This window comes from Melitaea cinxia, chromosome 11 (genome assembly GCF_905220565.1).
Source record: "Melitaea cinxia chromosome 11, ilMelCinx1.1, whole genome shotgun sequence".
NCBI classification, from domain to species: domain Eukaryota; kingdom Metazoa; phylum Arthropoda; class Insecta; order Lepidoptera; family Nymphalidae; genus Melitaea; species Melitaea cinxia.
This window is the reverse complement of record NC_059404.1, coordinates 16,198,383-16,214,952: the sequence shown is the minus strand read 5'-3', so window position 1 is coordinate 16,214,952 and position 16,570 is coordinate 16,198,383. Positions and strand designations below refer to the sequence as shown.

Here is a 16,570-nt window from a genome sequence, read left to right as displayed (position 1 = left end):
GTATTTTGTTATCTTTTATTTACTCTAACCTCCTATCATACATATGAGGATCAGTTAGCTATAATCTTGATCACTGGCGTCGAGTTGCCAACCTTAGAAAAAAACGACCGTGAGTGTAAATATATTAAATATATTTCATTTATTTTTATACTTTTTAGAGATATAGAACTATCTAGAATTTATAGATCTAACAGAGAAATGCCACCATTACGTACGGCACCACACTCCACAAATCTCATAACCTGTCATAACTCGGTATGAGAATTGGTTTAAGGTTTATGACATTTTTCCATAGACACCAGGCACGAGTTATGTCGTAACTACCTGTATATATTCCCTCTCCCCCTAGTTGTGAATCGTAAGTATATTGTTATAAAATTTCAAAATAAATTATCAAACATTTAAATTATATATTATAATGTAAATAATAGGCTACATATATCTACAAAGTTAATATAAAATCTTTTTTACTTTCAAACATTTTTTCACTGAAAATTTATTCTTTAGAATTTTTAATACACGTGACGTACTCGTATACTTGACATTTTTCGTGTTGATTTTGTGTGCAAAGGCTAAATTTGCTGATCCCATTCACTATTGTGTAAATATGTTATTCAAATAGAAATTATCAGACTCGACTGAACTGAAAAAACATTTCATACAGCTTAAAATACTATATAATCATATATATTTAATTTTACACATAGGTCCCTATATACATATACATAATTACATAAATGTAATAAAATTGTATCAAAGCCAATGTCTTAACATATAATTATTTTGCTAGCAAACGAAAAAAAAAAACCGACTTCCAATTACATCGAAAAGTAATACAACGTAAGTAGACGAATGAAATTAACAAACGCACTAGTCACCACTACGATTTTCGTAGGTTCCCCGCGATTTCTCTAGGATGCCATCATCAGATCCAGGTTTTCTGACCATGAAATATCTCCTTAAAACATAAAAAGAATCATCAAAATCGGTTGATAAACCACTTATTCGCGAACACACATAAAAATGTATATATACGGTCGAATTGAGAAATATCCTCCTTTTTTGAAGTCGGCTAAAAATATGTACTTACATTTTTCTTTATAGCTATTATGGTTCAGAATAAGTTTAATAATGTCTACTATTCACGGCAATAAAACGTAACGAGGCAGTTAGCAGTTAGCAAGCATGAATCTCCCAAAGAGCAAGTAAGGTAATATTATGGCGAAAAGCGAATTCGCTTGCGAGAATGAATACATATAAAATAATGGAATCAAATTATATTTAGATATAAAATTATAATTTCTGGTAATTTTTGAGTTGTGAGTCCTATCTTCATTAAAGCAAACGTTTTGATGATAAAGATAATATTAAAATTTTAAGACCTGTTTTTCAATACACATGTATTAGATTATAACATTGAATAGGAAGCAAACATGATATGACATGATTTTATAGTGGTATAATTATTTTAAACATTCCGAATCGGTGGTAGCTTTACTTCTACAAATATAATAATAAATTTTTAAAGTTTTAATTTGTAAAATGACGATTCGAAAGTGATCTTGGATATTTGAATAAAGCTGTTTTTGATTTTGATTTTGATTTTGAAACCCCTAGGATGGCTAATGCGGAAACCCCGCGTGATAATAAGCTGATGTGGACTGGCCTGCAACATTAGAAGCATCGCAAGCGTATTGCCGTCCCAACACCTGCAAAATGCGTTCTGGTTTCCATCCTTTAAGAGGCTATCTTACTGACCAACGAAACACGACACTGCTTAAGATCAGTATTATTTAGCTGTAATGTTAAAATTAACTGTGTGGGTACGGCATTAAAGAATACAGCCACCCCCTCTCTTCCCGTGGGTGTCGTGGGAGGCGACTAAGGGATAACACAGTTCCACTACCACCTTAACAACTTATAAAGCCGACCGATGGCGGGATAACCATCCAATTGCTGGCAAAATACACAGGCCGAAGACGGGCAGCAGCGTAGACTGCAATAGGCTGAAATGATGATGATGATGATAGCTATAATCTTTTGTAAGGCTAAGGTATTTCCCTAGTCAGACTGTTCCAGGCTTAGAGCAATATATTTGCTTATTCTATTCAAGTAAAATAATAAAAAAAAATATTATTTAAAATTCAGACTATGTATGAACAAACATCCAAACTATTTTTATTTAAAGTTTATATTAGCACTAATATTATAATTCCATGGCCATTATATAATAATAGATATAATAATAGATCTATTGAAATAATAATGACGCAGCTTTTCGAATGATCCTGTGACATATCAAAGGTTTTTTTTTATATCAAAGGACTCTTCTTTCAAAGGGTCTGTATACGTCTAAAAGATCGTATTTCGTATAATATAATGATCACTTGATGACGACCGCTCTCCTGTAACAGTGCGTGTGCCGTGAGGACCGCTCTAGTGTAATTGTGCGTATGCCGTATCAGCGGCGCCTAAACACCGACGGTGGCGGTTTCGATTTCCGCTCCGAGTAGATTTGTGTTTATACAAATATTTATTTCCGGTCTGGTTGTTAGTCCTTGTGGGTCTCCCAACCGTTCCTCGGAAAGAACGCTAAGCTGTTAGTTCCGGTTGTTATCATGTACACCTGATAGCGATCGTTTCTCATAGTAGGAAATATATCCACCAACCCGCATTGGGCCAGCGTGGTGGATTAATCTCTAATTTTTCTCTTACATGGGGAAAGAGGCCGATGCCCACAAGTGGGATATTACAGACTGAAGCGAAGCGAAATGATCTCTTCAATTTTTTAATCTACTTTTCTATTTAGATTTATTTTTTGATAAATATAATCTATGTACATGAATTTTTGTTTGAATTGAAGTTTGAAATACTGCAAAAATAATTACATATGTCATACTTTTCGAAATAAATAAGGAAGGAAATCACTGAAGTTTTGTATACGGGCTTTAAAAAAATAGATTTTAAAACAATCGAGAGAGAACTTTTTTAAATTTCTTCTCTCAAGGAGTACTTATAAAAAGATATTTTTAAAAGTGTCCAAATCGGTGATAGCCTTACTTTAAAAAAGATAGCTAAAATTTCAATTTGTAAAATGACGATTTGAATATGCTTTTGAAGACTATTTGAATAAAGTTATTTTGTTGATTTGATTTTAATTACAGTTTTTTATGAAAATTAATTGCTTATCAAAATTACTTGAAATTTAGTAATTTAGTAAGTTACATACTCATCATTGGCCTTAGTCCGTCTATTGCAGACGATTTAGACAGTGTCAGACACTCTTCAGGAAAACACAGAGTTGACTAAGCTCTGCGCCACCCTCTCGACCTCACTGGCTAGGCCCACAGGAACGAAGAGTCGATACGTGTGGAGCCAGTTCGGCTGCAGGAGTATTTCGCATTTTAAAGCTATGCCACGAATGCTTGACGGAGACCCCATTTCGGATTTCAAATGAAGTTTTCCTTCTCCAAGACCCTGATGATTTTGAGCCAGGTTTATCCCTCGGTCGCCTTTTACGACCCCCACGGGAAGAAAGGGGTTGGTGCTATTCTACTCGGCCGACACCATACGGCATACATGACACACACGGCAAAGTTACATACTACGCTTAAAATAATTTATTATTCTTATTAAAAACTTTGTACCCCTTTTTGCGAAAATTGCGCGGACGTAGGAGTATGAAATTTCACACATTTCTAGTTTATATAGAGGAGTGCATAATGCAATTGTTTTTAAATATCCATAAAATACATTAAATCAATAAAAAAAAAAAAACATTGTAGCATATATTTTTAATAGCGCCTGGTTTCGTTCCTGCTGATGTATAATAGCACAGTTATGCATTAGCGTTGCTATTTACTTTTTCTAGGCGACTGATTTAATTTTGGAATACCCTCGTATTGTATTACGTCGCGGTTCACCTTAGGGGGTAGTTGTGTCGCGACGCGCGGGGTATGCTAGGGTATATAAGCCTCAGGGCGAGTGTTTGCGGCCTTTTTTGCCTTTTTTGCTCTTTTTCTTTTTGGGTTGGATTCTCTCGCCGTCTTAAGAGCTGAGTGCAATTTATTATGGGTGAGTCATTGTAGTTTCTTATGGTATAAGCTTTGCTTTAGTGTAAGGTGATTTTGTGTGTTTTGAAAAAAAAATTAAGATTCTGTAGGATTTTTTTTTACTCTCTCTCTTGTGTCTCGTGTTAGGAGTTGTGGGTGACTCTCTAACCCAGCAAGCAATTTTTTAACACGTAGCACATTCCACTCACTACCATGTATTTGACGCACACACGCATATATACTCTTTTGTTTATTATTATAGAAGTAGAGTCTTTTACAACAGAAACTCTAATTCAAACTTATAATTTAAATTAATTGTGATCGCATTTCGACCATTAGGCGACTACTAGTTACGTAATAAAACAAAATGTAGATAAATTACCCTATATTTAGCTCAATTTTTTTTGTCCGTACACAGTTACAAAATAGATAAAATAATTAATATCAATTTAAATTAACACACAAACCTTTTTTATTAATCTTTTTTTAACAATAAAACTATAAAAAATTAGCGAGTTTAAATCGGTAACTTTACCTTGTTTTAGTTTTATAGTTTTTTTTTAAATTCCAATAGAAATTGGAAATCCCATGAGAACGTATTTTATTCATTCATTTTACATTTCTTTTTTTTTAGCTAAAATATTTACCTTTGTACAAAAAAATCCCGTTTATTGTGACAGCACAAAATATACGAAAAACTTTTCAAAGTTAACACTGAAAACTTTTTTACGTTATGAATGAATGTACAAATGTTTTATTTTCATGGAGCTCTCGCTTGTTGAACGACAGTTCATTTAAAAGCGACTTTAACAGCGCTATTTATTACATATCAACTCTATTAAATTAATTTTACAGTATGTTTATTTGTTTAAACTGTGAATAATTTTATTATGTTTTATTTATTTCGATTGAATTTACTATCAAGCTATTTATATATAAAAATTAATATGTATTTGCAAAGACGTGTTTCATCATTAATTTCATTTATTTGCGAATCCCCGGAATAACATAAAAATTTCTCCTATAGTGTTCTTCTTGCTTGTGTAATCGACTGCCGTAAAGTACATCCAGACGGGTCAAAAGTGATACTACAACAAAAGTGATCCTAACGAACAACCAGCTAACGTAACAGGTTGAACAAGACACATAGACGTCTGCAACACTAGAAGTGCCGACCCTACCCGCGATACCCGCCAGGAGCACCTTACTCACTACAGGAACACAAGACTGTTTGAAAGCAGTTATTATTAAGCTGTGATCTTCTGTAAGGTCAAAGTGCTTCCCCAATCGGGTTGCTCTAAATTTTAGCGGGTATTTCCCGCTGTCCGCCTCAGTAATTTGATGGTTGGGTTAGCCCATGGATGCCTAGAACACCGAGAGCATTGCAAGCGCTTTACCAACTCGACCCCCAACACGCCCTAGTGATTACGAGCATCTTTATATTCAGAAAATACACTGTTTTTTTCTTATTACATATAAATATATATCCACAGGCTTATAATGCCCGTACTTTTGTTATTCCAGTTTTTATTTTTGTTAGTGATCGTTTACTTGATACACTACTGCAGCTTACATTAGATAACCAATTATTCTATCTTAGTGTCCCTAATGCAGACGTGAGTCCGCCGACCAAAATTATGCTTTTTTTTTTGATATCGCAGGGTAACCCATTTACGGGTGATATCCAGGATGCCCGGGTAGGCATTCCTAGACCGTATGTCGGCTTCAGCACTTGGGGGTGACCTACCGAACAAAACCCCTGCGGGAGCCTTTAGCCGCTTTAATTGGAGGGTCCCGGATCTGCAGGCAACAGGATCCCTCCAGCGACAGGCTGGCCTCGGCGAAAAGAGGGCTTCTCCTCCAAAATTATGCTAACTTAATTGATATCTTACATGCAAAAAGATATAGATTTTCTTTTTCATTTTTTTTAATATTGTTATTTTTTTTATGAAATTATTATTATTGTGATCTATGTTTATATATACGCTTACTTGCTATCTATAATATATAATTTTATTTATGTATTTAGACATTGAAATATATCTTATTCCGATCAAAGTTTATTTGAAATCAAAGTTCGTTAACGAACGTTATTGGTGCGGAAATCATTTGGATTAATTTTATTTGTTTTTTGTCGTTTTAATTGATTTGTTTTAAAGTTTCCAAAATAAATGTAGTTTTTACGTTCCGTAATGACTGCGTTCGTCAATTAAAACTTATATTTACTTTTGGTTCGAAATTAATTACAATTCTTTCGTATATATTTTCTTTTTATTTATTTTTTTTATTTTTTAGGAATTTCAAATCCTGCGACCAGTAGTAGAGCTTCGTGGTGCATTACTCCGATCCTTCTCCTACATGGAGACAGGAGTGGATCAACCGTAGTGGGCACGGTGGGCATTCCCTCGAACTTCATCCGAAACATTTACCTATTATTTTCCCTTGACTTGATTATTTTATTAAATTATAGAAAGGCTAGTCTGGCTGGCCTAGTTTATAAGTCATGATTGTTGATGATTGACTTAGTACTCCGACTAGCACTTCGCCGGTTTTTCGTAGACTGTAACCACAATCTTTTTTGAGAGCTGGATTCACCCCGTGCATGAAGAAATAGGCCTATGCCCAGCAGTGGAAGGCTATAGGCTGCATCGTAGTGGCTGTAGTCATTATATACGCTGTAAAAATTTCAGATGATTATTTACTGTTTTAAAGTGAGATCTAAAAATGTAATTCTAATAGTTACAAACGGGTGGTACAAATAAAACCTGTGTAGTTTATGAAGTATTCGAGCCTAAATTTAAAATACATTCTTTAGTTACGGGACCCTAAAAAAGGAAATCGTACGCCTATAAGAACCAACAACGTGACATTTATATATTATATATTAAACAAGGTCTGTAAGTGGCATTTATGAAATAAAATAATGAAATATTGTTCTCCTATACAAAAGTACATTTCATAAACCTTATTTAATATTTCTTGACATTTTCAGAAATATCAGTCATTTTTTACGATTTTATTTTTGTGTTACTCACACATTAGTACACATTTTTTACTAAACATTTTTTTTTTAAATATCATATTAAAAATCGACCGTTCCCATCATACCCATATCAGTCATATACGTCTTCTTTCTTCTTTAGGGTCAAGGGCTTTCAATAGAGCCAAATGAGCACAGATGATTTCGTCAATGTCACGTGGAATGAAGAATACACGGAGTCATATTCGTTCATGCATACTGAGAACTGCATATTATATAAGTAGTATTTTAGCTCGAGTTCAAATTTAATATAATAATCAATATTCAATTTGCTAATTACTTTAAAACATCTATTGTTTTAAAATGTGTTGAATTAAATTATAAAAATATTATTTTAAAAGTAATTAATTATAGACATTTTTGTTTTATTTTCATTAACACTAATTCTTTTAATACCTATTTGTTGTTAAATTGGTGATTTGGTAATTTTATATTTATTTTTATCTTTGCTGTTTTTAAGTGATGTTTTTAGTAATAAATATATAAAATTGGTTATCTTTTTTAATGAAAAATCCGTCAACATTAAATCAACTTATTCATAACATATATTAAATAAAACTGTGTCTAATAGTAGATCAATATAATATTAATAACATATCAATAATCAAGACATGTCCTCGGCGGTGATCTATCGGGCTTCAAATAACTTGGAATCACCTGGGGTTGTTCGGAGTAAACTAATTACCAACTACCTCCTCGTACTTCGGTACGAAGATCGTATACGACAGGAGACTGTAGACCAATTTAATTTACTTTAGAACATTTTGTTTTTTTTTTTTTATTACAATGGAACTATTATTATATTTCATTTTTTTAAAGGTCTTCCAATGGTTATGAGAGATAATATCACTATAAGCATAGTGCAAAAGAGAAAAGGCAGCAAACTTTGTCGTAACTTTTATTATACAAAGTCATATTCCTCATTACTGTGCTTCAGCCTATAATATCCCACTACTGGGCATAGGCCTCTTTCCCCATGTAGGAGAAAGATCAGAGTTTAGAGGAAAGACATCAAAACCGAAAACAAATATTTGCACAAATATAAATATCTGTCCCGAGCGGGAATCGAACCCGCATAGAAACGGTATTGAGGCACCTTCAGGCACCTCTACACCTTATTACCTTTTATTTTTATGTTCACACTAACTGAGGCATACAGTTTTACCGGCGTTGCTTTCGATTCCGAGGACATGTAACAAGATTCATGACAATCTGTGAAGTAGGTATTTGGATGAAAAAATTAAAGCAACCTCATAAATTTCCACAATTATAATAATCGTAATAGTATAAGTAGGAATATTATGACAAGTTTCTTATAATTATATTTGTTAGTATTATTGATACGATCCTCTCGCATCTCTTCTCGATGATTTTTATTTATTCTGTGGATTTAGTGGCAGTAAGTAAGTTTTTTCGAACATTAACTGTTATTCTGAGATTCTTATCGATTCCCCTCATCACAATTAAATAAATAAATTAAATTAATATCTACTCAATACACACACGGTCGTCTGTTCCTAAAGTAAGCAACTTAATGCTTGCAACATACTTATAAATAATACATATATATCTAAATATATAAAATAAATATTTATATTGCACCCAGACTCGGGGTGGGAATCGAACCCACAACCCTCGGACCAGAAAGCAGAGTCACTACAAACTGTGCCAGCGGGCTAGTCAAATATACATTCTGAATCGCTAATTGCGTCACATTAATTATGACGTGCACTAGCGACCTCTGTCCGTTCATATTTTTTTACAAGATAAGTAATCACCAACATATCATATCCTAAAACATTCTTCTAAACACGTTGCATGTTATGGTATAAGTATTATTCCGATCGGTTCAATAGTTTTCGCAGTATAACCGTACAAAAGAGCCGGCTCTCCATTTATTAGTATACATTATTGTATTATTCGAGAGTTGTTTTAAAGTCAAATTAAAGAGGAACAAATAATATTGCACATCAAATGCGCTCTCGGCTCCTGAACTATCATTGGTCGTAACTAATTTATACTGCGATTAGTCCGGGGTCCACTTAATTAGTTTCGTCGCTCAGGCCCCTTTGGGATAGTCTCCGACCTTGGGAAGGTCGAACGTCCAAGACCATAACGTTTTAGCATTTATTAAGTCATCAGTCTCCAGTTATTTATTGATTAAATTAAATTTAAGTACCGACTCTATTAATATTAGTAAAAATCAACGCTTTTATGAACTAAGTTTTTTTTTAAATATTTCATTGGGTACTCATAAAATTTTATCCTTAACATAAGTTATTTAAAGATTTATCAGTAGGAAGAAAAACAGACTCTTAGGATCTTAGACTCTGTATCTCATTAGCAATTTTCTTGCTCGCAGATAGAAATGTCTGAAAAATAAAATCTAGTTAGATGACCGCTCCAGCGGGGTTCGAACCCGCGTCTCCGACTGACCGTGTCGGCGTAAGCTATGGAACGATGTACCCGCTAGATGGAAATTTTCGATATGATGATTTTTATATTCGGTTTAAGCGAACCGTGGCCGTGATATGATATTCAAAAATGTTTAGAATTCCTAATGTGTGGGTAACACAAAAATAAAATCGTAGATACTAGTTAGATGATATTTGTCTACATGTAATATTTCTTGTTTTTAATTAAAAGCTGTATCGAAGTGTGACTTTCTCTCAAACAAGACACATTACATCACAGTCAACAACTCCGCTGGTCTCAACTCTCAAACAATGGTTAAAATCAAATTATAATATTTGTTATTATTATTGTCATTTATGTATTAGTTTCTTGCCGATTCTTCTCTGCAGAATCTACATTCCGAAGCAGTGGTAGCTTTACTTCTACAAATATAATAATTTATTTTTAAAGTTTTAATTTGTAAAATGACGATTCGAAAGTGCTCTTGGAGCCTATTTGAATAAAGCTGTTTTTGATTTTGATTTTTGATTTTGATTTCAAATGGAGTTTAATATGTTCTCGTATTGCGTTGTACACGATCACACAAAAGCTTTAGATATATTTAACCGACTTTAAGAAATTGTATTTGCTCAGAAACGAAAAAAATTAACTTCAATTTACATTGACAATTATAGTATCAAAAAATGGAAATCAAAAAAGTCGTAAATAATCATTTTCGAAGTCGGTTTATAATATATTTCTCACATGATCAACAAAACAACAACAAAAGCTCTCAATCAAAATTATTTACCTTAACGGAAAACCCATTGTGTATGCAGACATTGAAAGCCATTTAATTCCGGCAATTTGTCATTGTCACCGCGGAGCTGAAATTAAAGCGCGTATGCGAAATGAGACGGGGTGAAAAGGTACAGTAATTTCGTACAAAGTTCAATAATTTTATTTCAAAGCATCCTCTACCTGACAACAACTTTATACGATAGTTTCAAAAATCTATACTAATATTATAAAAGCTGAAGAGTTTTTTTGCTTATTAGTTTCCACTGAGGTAGGGCACACCAGGAAATATCCTGTGCAAAATCTGGAGCAGCCTGGACTAGGGAAGTACCTCGACCTTACAGAAGATTACAGCTAAATAATACTGATTTTTTTTTATGTTACTAGTTCGGCAAACAAGCGTACAGCTCACCTGATAGTAAGCGATTACCGTAGATTATAGACGCTTGCAACACCAGAAGCCTCGCAAGCGCGTTGCCGACCCAATCTCCAATCCCTCAGGAGCTCTGGTCACCTTACTCACCGACAGGAACACAATACTGCTTGAAAACAGTATTATTTTGTTGTGATCTTCTGTAAGGTCGAGGTACTACCCCAGTCGGGCTGCTCCATATTTCGAGCAGGAAATTCCTGCTGTGCCCTACCTTTGTTACTGATTTCAAACAGTTTTGAGTTAATATAGTGAGTAAGGTGACCAGAGTTCCTGGGGGAGATAGAAAGTAGGGTTGGCAACGCGCTTGGAATGATTCGGTGTTGCAAGTGTGTATAAAGCTTCTTTGTCAATCTAGTTGTATAAAAAAAAAACTCACTAATCTCAGGATCTACTTGTTCGAATTAAAAAATTCAGTTTGTGTTAGATTGTCCACATAGACCAAGCAAAACTATAGGCTATGATATATTTGAGTATCTTTCTTCCTCAAATTACGCAGGTAAAACTGCGGGGCGCAACTAGTTTTAGATATTTTTATACGTATAATAAATCATTAAATAAATAAATATTACACTCATGGATTTTTGTAAACAAGGAATGGTCAGAGTTAGGGTCAGCACAATTGCAATCCTTTAGTGTTACTGGCAGACGCCAGTCTATAAGCTATAGTATCGTTATACCATAAAGTTAACGTTGATCTTTACGACCTTTTGAAGTATATAAAATAGTAAATAAATTTCAAAAATTGGACTATACTTTGTTACTGTCTTCGTGGGTCTCCCCACCGCAGCTCAGGGAGTAACGTTAAGGTTACGTCCCGAAAACGTTCGGTCCCGATGGTTATGATAAATACCTGATAGAAAATGTTACTAAATAGTAGGAAATATATCCGCCATTCTGCAGTGGCAGCAGCGTGGTGGATGAGCTCCAATCCTTATCCTACATTGAGAATGACTCTTTTGCCCAGCAGTGGGATGCTACAGGCTGAATCGTGATCTTGATTTTATTGAAAGTAAAAAATGCTTGTTTTAGTTGGCTTATAAAAATCTAAATTTCTTTGAAGATACAAAATAATGATAACACATTTTTTTTAAACACTTTATTAAAACCTTTTTACATATCTTTTAAAAAAATTATATCATTATATATTATTTTGACTAATTCACATCCTTCACTAAACAGTCTTTATATATGAATTGATCGCAGACCAATTTGTACGAAATATTAACTACAAATTAATTAACATTTATTTGTTTGTAGACGTATTAAATATTAAGAGAAACGATTTGATTACTTGTAATAATTAATATTCACATAAATTTCGTAACGTCTCAATTGTTATAATAGTGTCATTATAGTATCATCACTTTGTAATGACATCAGTTAGGTGAAAGAATTGGGTCATAATGATTTTGTGTTGACTATAGCTTTGGAGGAGGTCTATGCCAACATCAATTCAGAATCAATCAAAAACTATATTTGCTTTATAATAGTGTCATTATGACGTCACAGAGATAACGTAATAAATAAATGCATTAAAATGATGGAGAAGTAGTGATGGCACAACGTTGTCATAATGACGTCACGATGGTGATGTAATGCTATCAAAATGCTGCAAAATATTATAATTGTGTCAAAATGGGGTACCAATAAAACCCTATTGAAAAACAAACAAAGACACAATTGATTGAAATCGAAGAATAAATATCTGTGTTTATACTTCGCACACATTGGTACAAATAAAACGCAATAAGTATTTATATATTTATATATGTAATGGGATTCGTTTTATATCAGCCCGATGTCCCGCCGTTCGATTCCTTGAGTCGGTTATTTTCAGCCACCAGGGCTTGGACCCTCAGGTCGTATTTCTCTCGTAATTCCTGAAGAAAACATGCGAAATTAACTTAACAATGAACACATAAGCAAATTCAGTTAGTTATATCTCACGTGAGGCAACAAAAATTTGTAAAATATGAAAGTGAAATCGAAAATTATATATTCTTCAAAATTAAAATGTAGACGAATGTTTATCGTAACAATATTAAAAGCTGCCTCTGAATTCTTGCAAGTATTACATTTCTCACCGTTGACGGATTGTGCAGAACTACCTTGCCAGAAAATGGAATAATAGCTTTTTTATTATTATTATCTTACATATGTACGGGATCATTATCATTAAACGCATGAGGGTGTATATCTTAAGCAGGATCTTAGACCATACTCTCAATTAATTTTTTGTTTCTATGGTAAGCAAGATGGCCAGAGCTCTTGGGGAGATTGGGAGATAGGGTCGGCAATGCGACTGCGATGTTTCTGACATAATAAGCCCTGACTAACCCGTTGGCGCAGTTTGCAGTGGCCCTGCTTTCTGTCCTGCAGGTTGCGGTTTCGATTCCCGCTTGAGTCTGGGTGAAATACAATATTTGTATTTATATATGAATTATATATTAAAACAGTCGGCTGTTACCTGTAACACAAGCATTAAGTTACTTACCATAGGAACAGACGACCGTGTGTGTATGTTATTATAAGGTAACAACTTACCTTCAGGCTGGCTTTACAATAGTTCGCTACCTAGATCTAGGAAAAAAAACCATTACATAGATGGTACAAACTTTGAACAGAGCGAGCTGTGTCTCATACTCGCGACGCAAGTCGTCGTTGATATTGTTACTCGTAGCGGCTCGCTTCAGGACGAGATCGTAGCGTTCCTTCTCCGCCTTGAAACGGGCCTCCATCACTTGCAGGCGGTCCTGGGTTACGGTTGGAAATTCTTAGCACTTAGCATGTCCTAATATGTAGTACGACAAATTCGGAAGTCGACAGAATTAATGAACATTCAAAAACTTGAACTACTACTGGGGTTGGTAGAAAAAAATTTTGGGTTACGATTTGAAATTCTTAGCGCTTGGCATGTGCTAATATGTAGTACGACAAATTCGGAAGTCGACAGAATTAATGAACATTCAAAAACTTGAATTACTACTGGGGTTGGAAAAAAAATTTGGGTTACGATTGGAAATTCTTAGCGCTTGGCATGTGCTAATTATGTAGTACGACTGGCAGTCGACAAAATTAATCAACATTCAAAAACTTGAACTACTACTGGTGTTGGTAGAAATAATTTAGAGTCTAAAGGTAAGGAGCGTACCCTTTCATTCTGTACTACACTAAGGAAAACTTGGTCGACTACATCTCAACATACAGCCAACATTAGTACCGCAACTAATACCAATTTTTCAATTATTAAATTCACCTCACCTACTTACTAAAATCTTAGTTGTACAAACTTTGAATCAAAAATTAATCATCAATTGATGCTAATATTGATTTACTGATGTCGTTTCTAAACGTTATTTATCACAACAAGTGACAAGTAAACATGAATAAATAATACTAGAGTCGTTTAAAGCTGTAGTACTATTTCAAAAAGAAGATATATCACATAAAGGAATAACTGCGGAATTTCTTCTCGATTCTTCTCTGCATAATCTACATTCACATCCTTCACTATTGGTAAATTTACTTTTAACTATACATAATTAATTAATTACGATTAAATTTTTGAAATCACGATTAGAATTGCTTTCGAAGTCAACTCGGATAAAGTAACTTTTTATTTTGACTTACTTCCATAGCTTTAACTTCGGAGTTCCTTATTTCCAGTAAGTCCTTAGTTATCTGGTTGATATCCTTCAGAGACTGTACTTGAGTCGTCAACGCCTGTATCTGTAGCTCTTGATTCTTAACCATCTTCGTCTTATCGAAGATCATTCCGCGAGCTTTGCTGAGTAGCTAGAGTTTTTATAATTTAATTTTTACAAATTATTTTGAATACCATATAATAGGCGACAATAATTTCTTTTCTAAAAATGAAACCATGACTAAAACATTGTTCTTACTAAAGTTCTGATGTGGAATATTTAAACGATGGGACTGATAAGTTTTGGTATTGAAAGAAAATATGTAAAAATAAATGCAGCATCAAAATATTTATGCTATGTGAAAAATCTCATCATCATCATTATCAATTTAGCCTACCGCAGTCCACTGCTGGACATAGGCCTCCACAAGTTCGCACCAAAAATGGCGAAAACTCATGTGTTCTGCCCACAGTCACAACGCTGGGCAGGCGGGTTGGTAACCGCAGGACTGACTTTGTCACACCGAAGACGCTGCTGTGTATTTCAAAGCCAGCGGTTAGATGGTTATCCCGCCACCGGTCGGCTTTTTAAGTTCCAAGGTGGTAGTGGAACTGTGTTATCCCTTAGTCGACACTTACGACACCCACGGGAAGATAGGGGGTGGCTATGTTCTTTACTGCCATAACCACATAGCAGTGAAAAGTCTACGGTAAATAAAATTTGATTTCCAAAAAATCCTAGGATTAGATCCCATATGAAAAACTATTCCCAATCCACTTGAACGAAATCATAATAGTAGTTTATGCAACTGACATATAATGAAGGGTATTAAAACACGAGTGTGAGTTTATGAAACGAGCGCAGCGAGTTTCATAATAGTAACGAGTGTTTTAATACCCGTGTTATATGCAGTTGCATACACTACTTTATCTTCACTAATGCAATTAATCAAACAACAAGAATAAAAGCTGACAATAGTTTATTTATAATAATTGTTCAAATTTTGGATGGTACAATTTTGAAAGTTAATGTTAATTATTGATCCAGCAGCTGTAGCGGTTGCGGGGCAAGCAGTAGAGCTCGTAGACGGAGTCGGAATAAGTTATTATATTCTTTTTCATATAATTTTCTAGATTTTTCTGGCAAAAGATTGTGAGTTAATTTTGTTGCCAATTCTAGAATATCCGGAGGCGTACAAATATCATCGTCGCTATCCATTTTTAAGTTTTAATTTATTAAATTAAATTCACGCGTACGTGTATTGTCACAGTGATTTTGCCGCCATTAAAATCTAACCAATGAGAGCGCAGCTGCGCGCATGCGCGCGATGTTATAATGAGATTTTACGATATCGATGTGGATATTATACCATCATGTGAAATTGCTTAAATTGAGTGTTTTGTTGTCTGCGCTATAACAGTAGTAATTATAAGTCAAGTATTGGAAACATAAGTAGAATGTTACAACATTAGTGTAGATAAAATACGATTATCGTACTAGCTGACCCCGCAAACGTTGTTTTGCCATATATGTTATTAACCCCCTTAACCACCCCCCCACCCCCACCCTTATAGCTTTGGGGATTATGAAAAATAGATGTTGGCTGATTCTCAGACCTACCCGATTTAAACACAAAATTTCATAAAAATCGGTCTAACCGTTTCGAGAATTTTATATATAAGGTAACGAGGTTTTTCTGTTCAAAACACAACAATAAAGATAAATAAGATACTAACAAAACAACTTAATATATTGTCCTTGGTCGTTCCAAAGTGAGTCAATCCTCTTATAAAAAGAAGCTTACAATATTGGATATCCCTTGTTCAAGACAGTATGTGAGTAAACGTTGTTATTATTTTGAACCGATCTCAAAACATTGAGGTCAGCTGTTCCTTATTTCTTATAAGAAATAAAGGACACATTTCAGCCTCGAAGATTTTAAATTTTATCTTTATAAATAAATAAAATTGGAGTGTCTGTTTGTAATATTGAAATAATCAATTTTTACTAAAAGCATATGGATGTATACCAGTACATATACCAAAATAACATTTTTTACAATTTTTAGGTGTCTGTCTGTCTGTTTGTTCCGGCTAATATCTGAAACGGCTGGACCGATTTTGACGGCACTTTCCCTGGCAAATAGCTGATGTAATAAAGAGTAACTTAGGCTACTGAATAATAACTTTTCTGTAAAAATCGTGGGGAC

The 16,570-nt window shown here is 34.1% G+C and overlaps 1 protein-coding gene across 3 annotated transcripts in view; it reads right to left on the bottom strand.

Annotated features, from left to right (window-relative positions):
- LOC123657736 (gelsolin-related protein of 125 kDa-like) overlaps positions 1 to 16,570 on the bottom strand; it is a 42,361-nt gene that overhangs the window by 13,190 nt on the left and 12,601 nt on the right. For 2 of the 3 annotated variants that reach the window (XM_045593249.1, XM_045593250.1), the window contains 3 exons: positions 14,348 to 14,512; positions 13,333 to 13,470; positions 12,177 to 12,597 (listed from right to left, as the gene is read on the bottom strand). The exons of the other annotated variant lie outside the window; for it this stretch is intronic. In XM_045593249.1, the coding sequence (XP_045449205.1) occupies positions 12,508 to 12,597; positions 13,333 to 13,470; positions 14,348 to 14,512 (393 nt within the window). In that variant the 3' untranslated portion in view covers positions 12,177 to 12,507. Of the gene's footprint in view, positions 1 to 12,176; positions 12,598 to 13,332; positions 13,471 to 14,347; positions 14,513 to 16,570 lie in introns of those variants that run through there. 3 annotated transcript variants of the gene reach the window in all.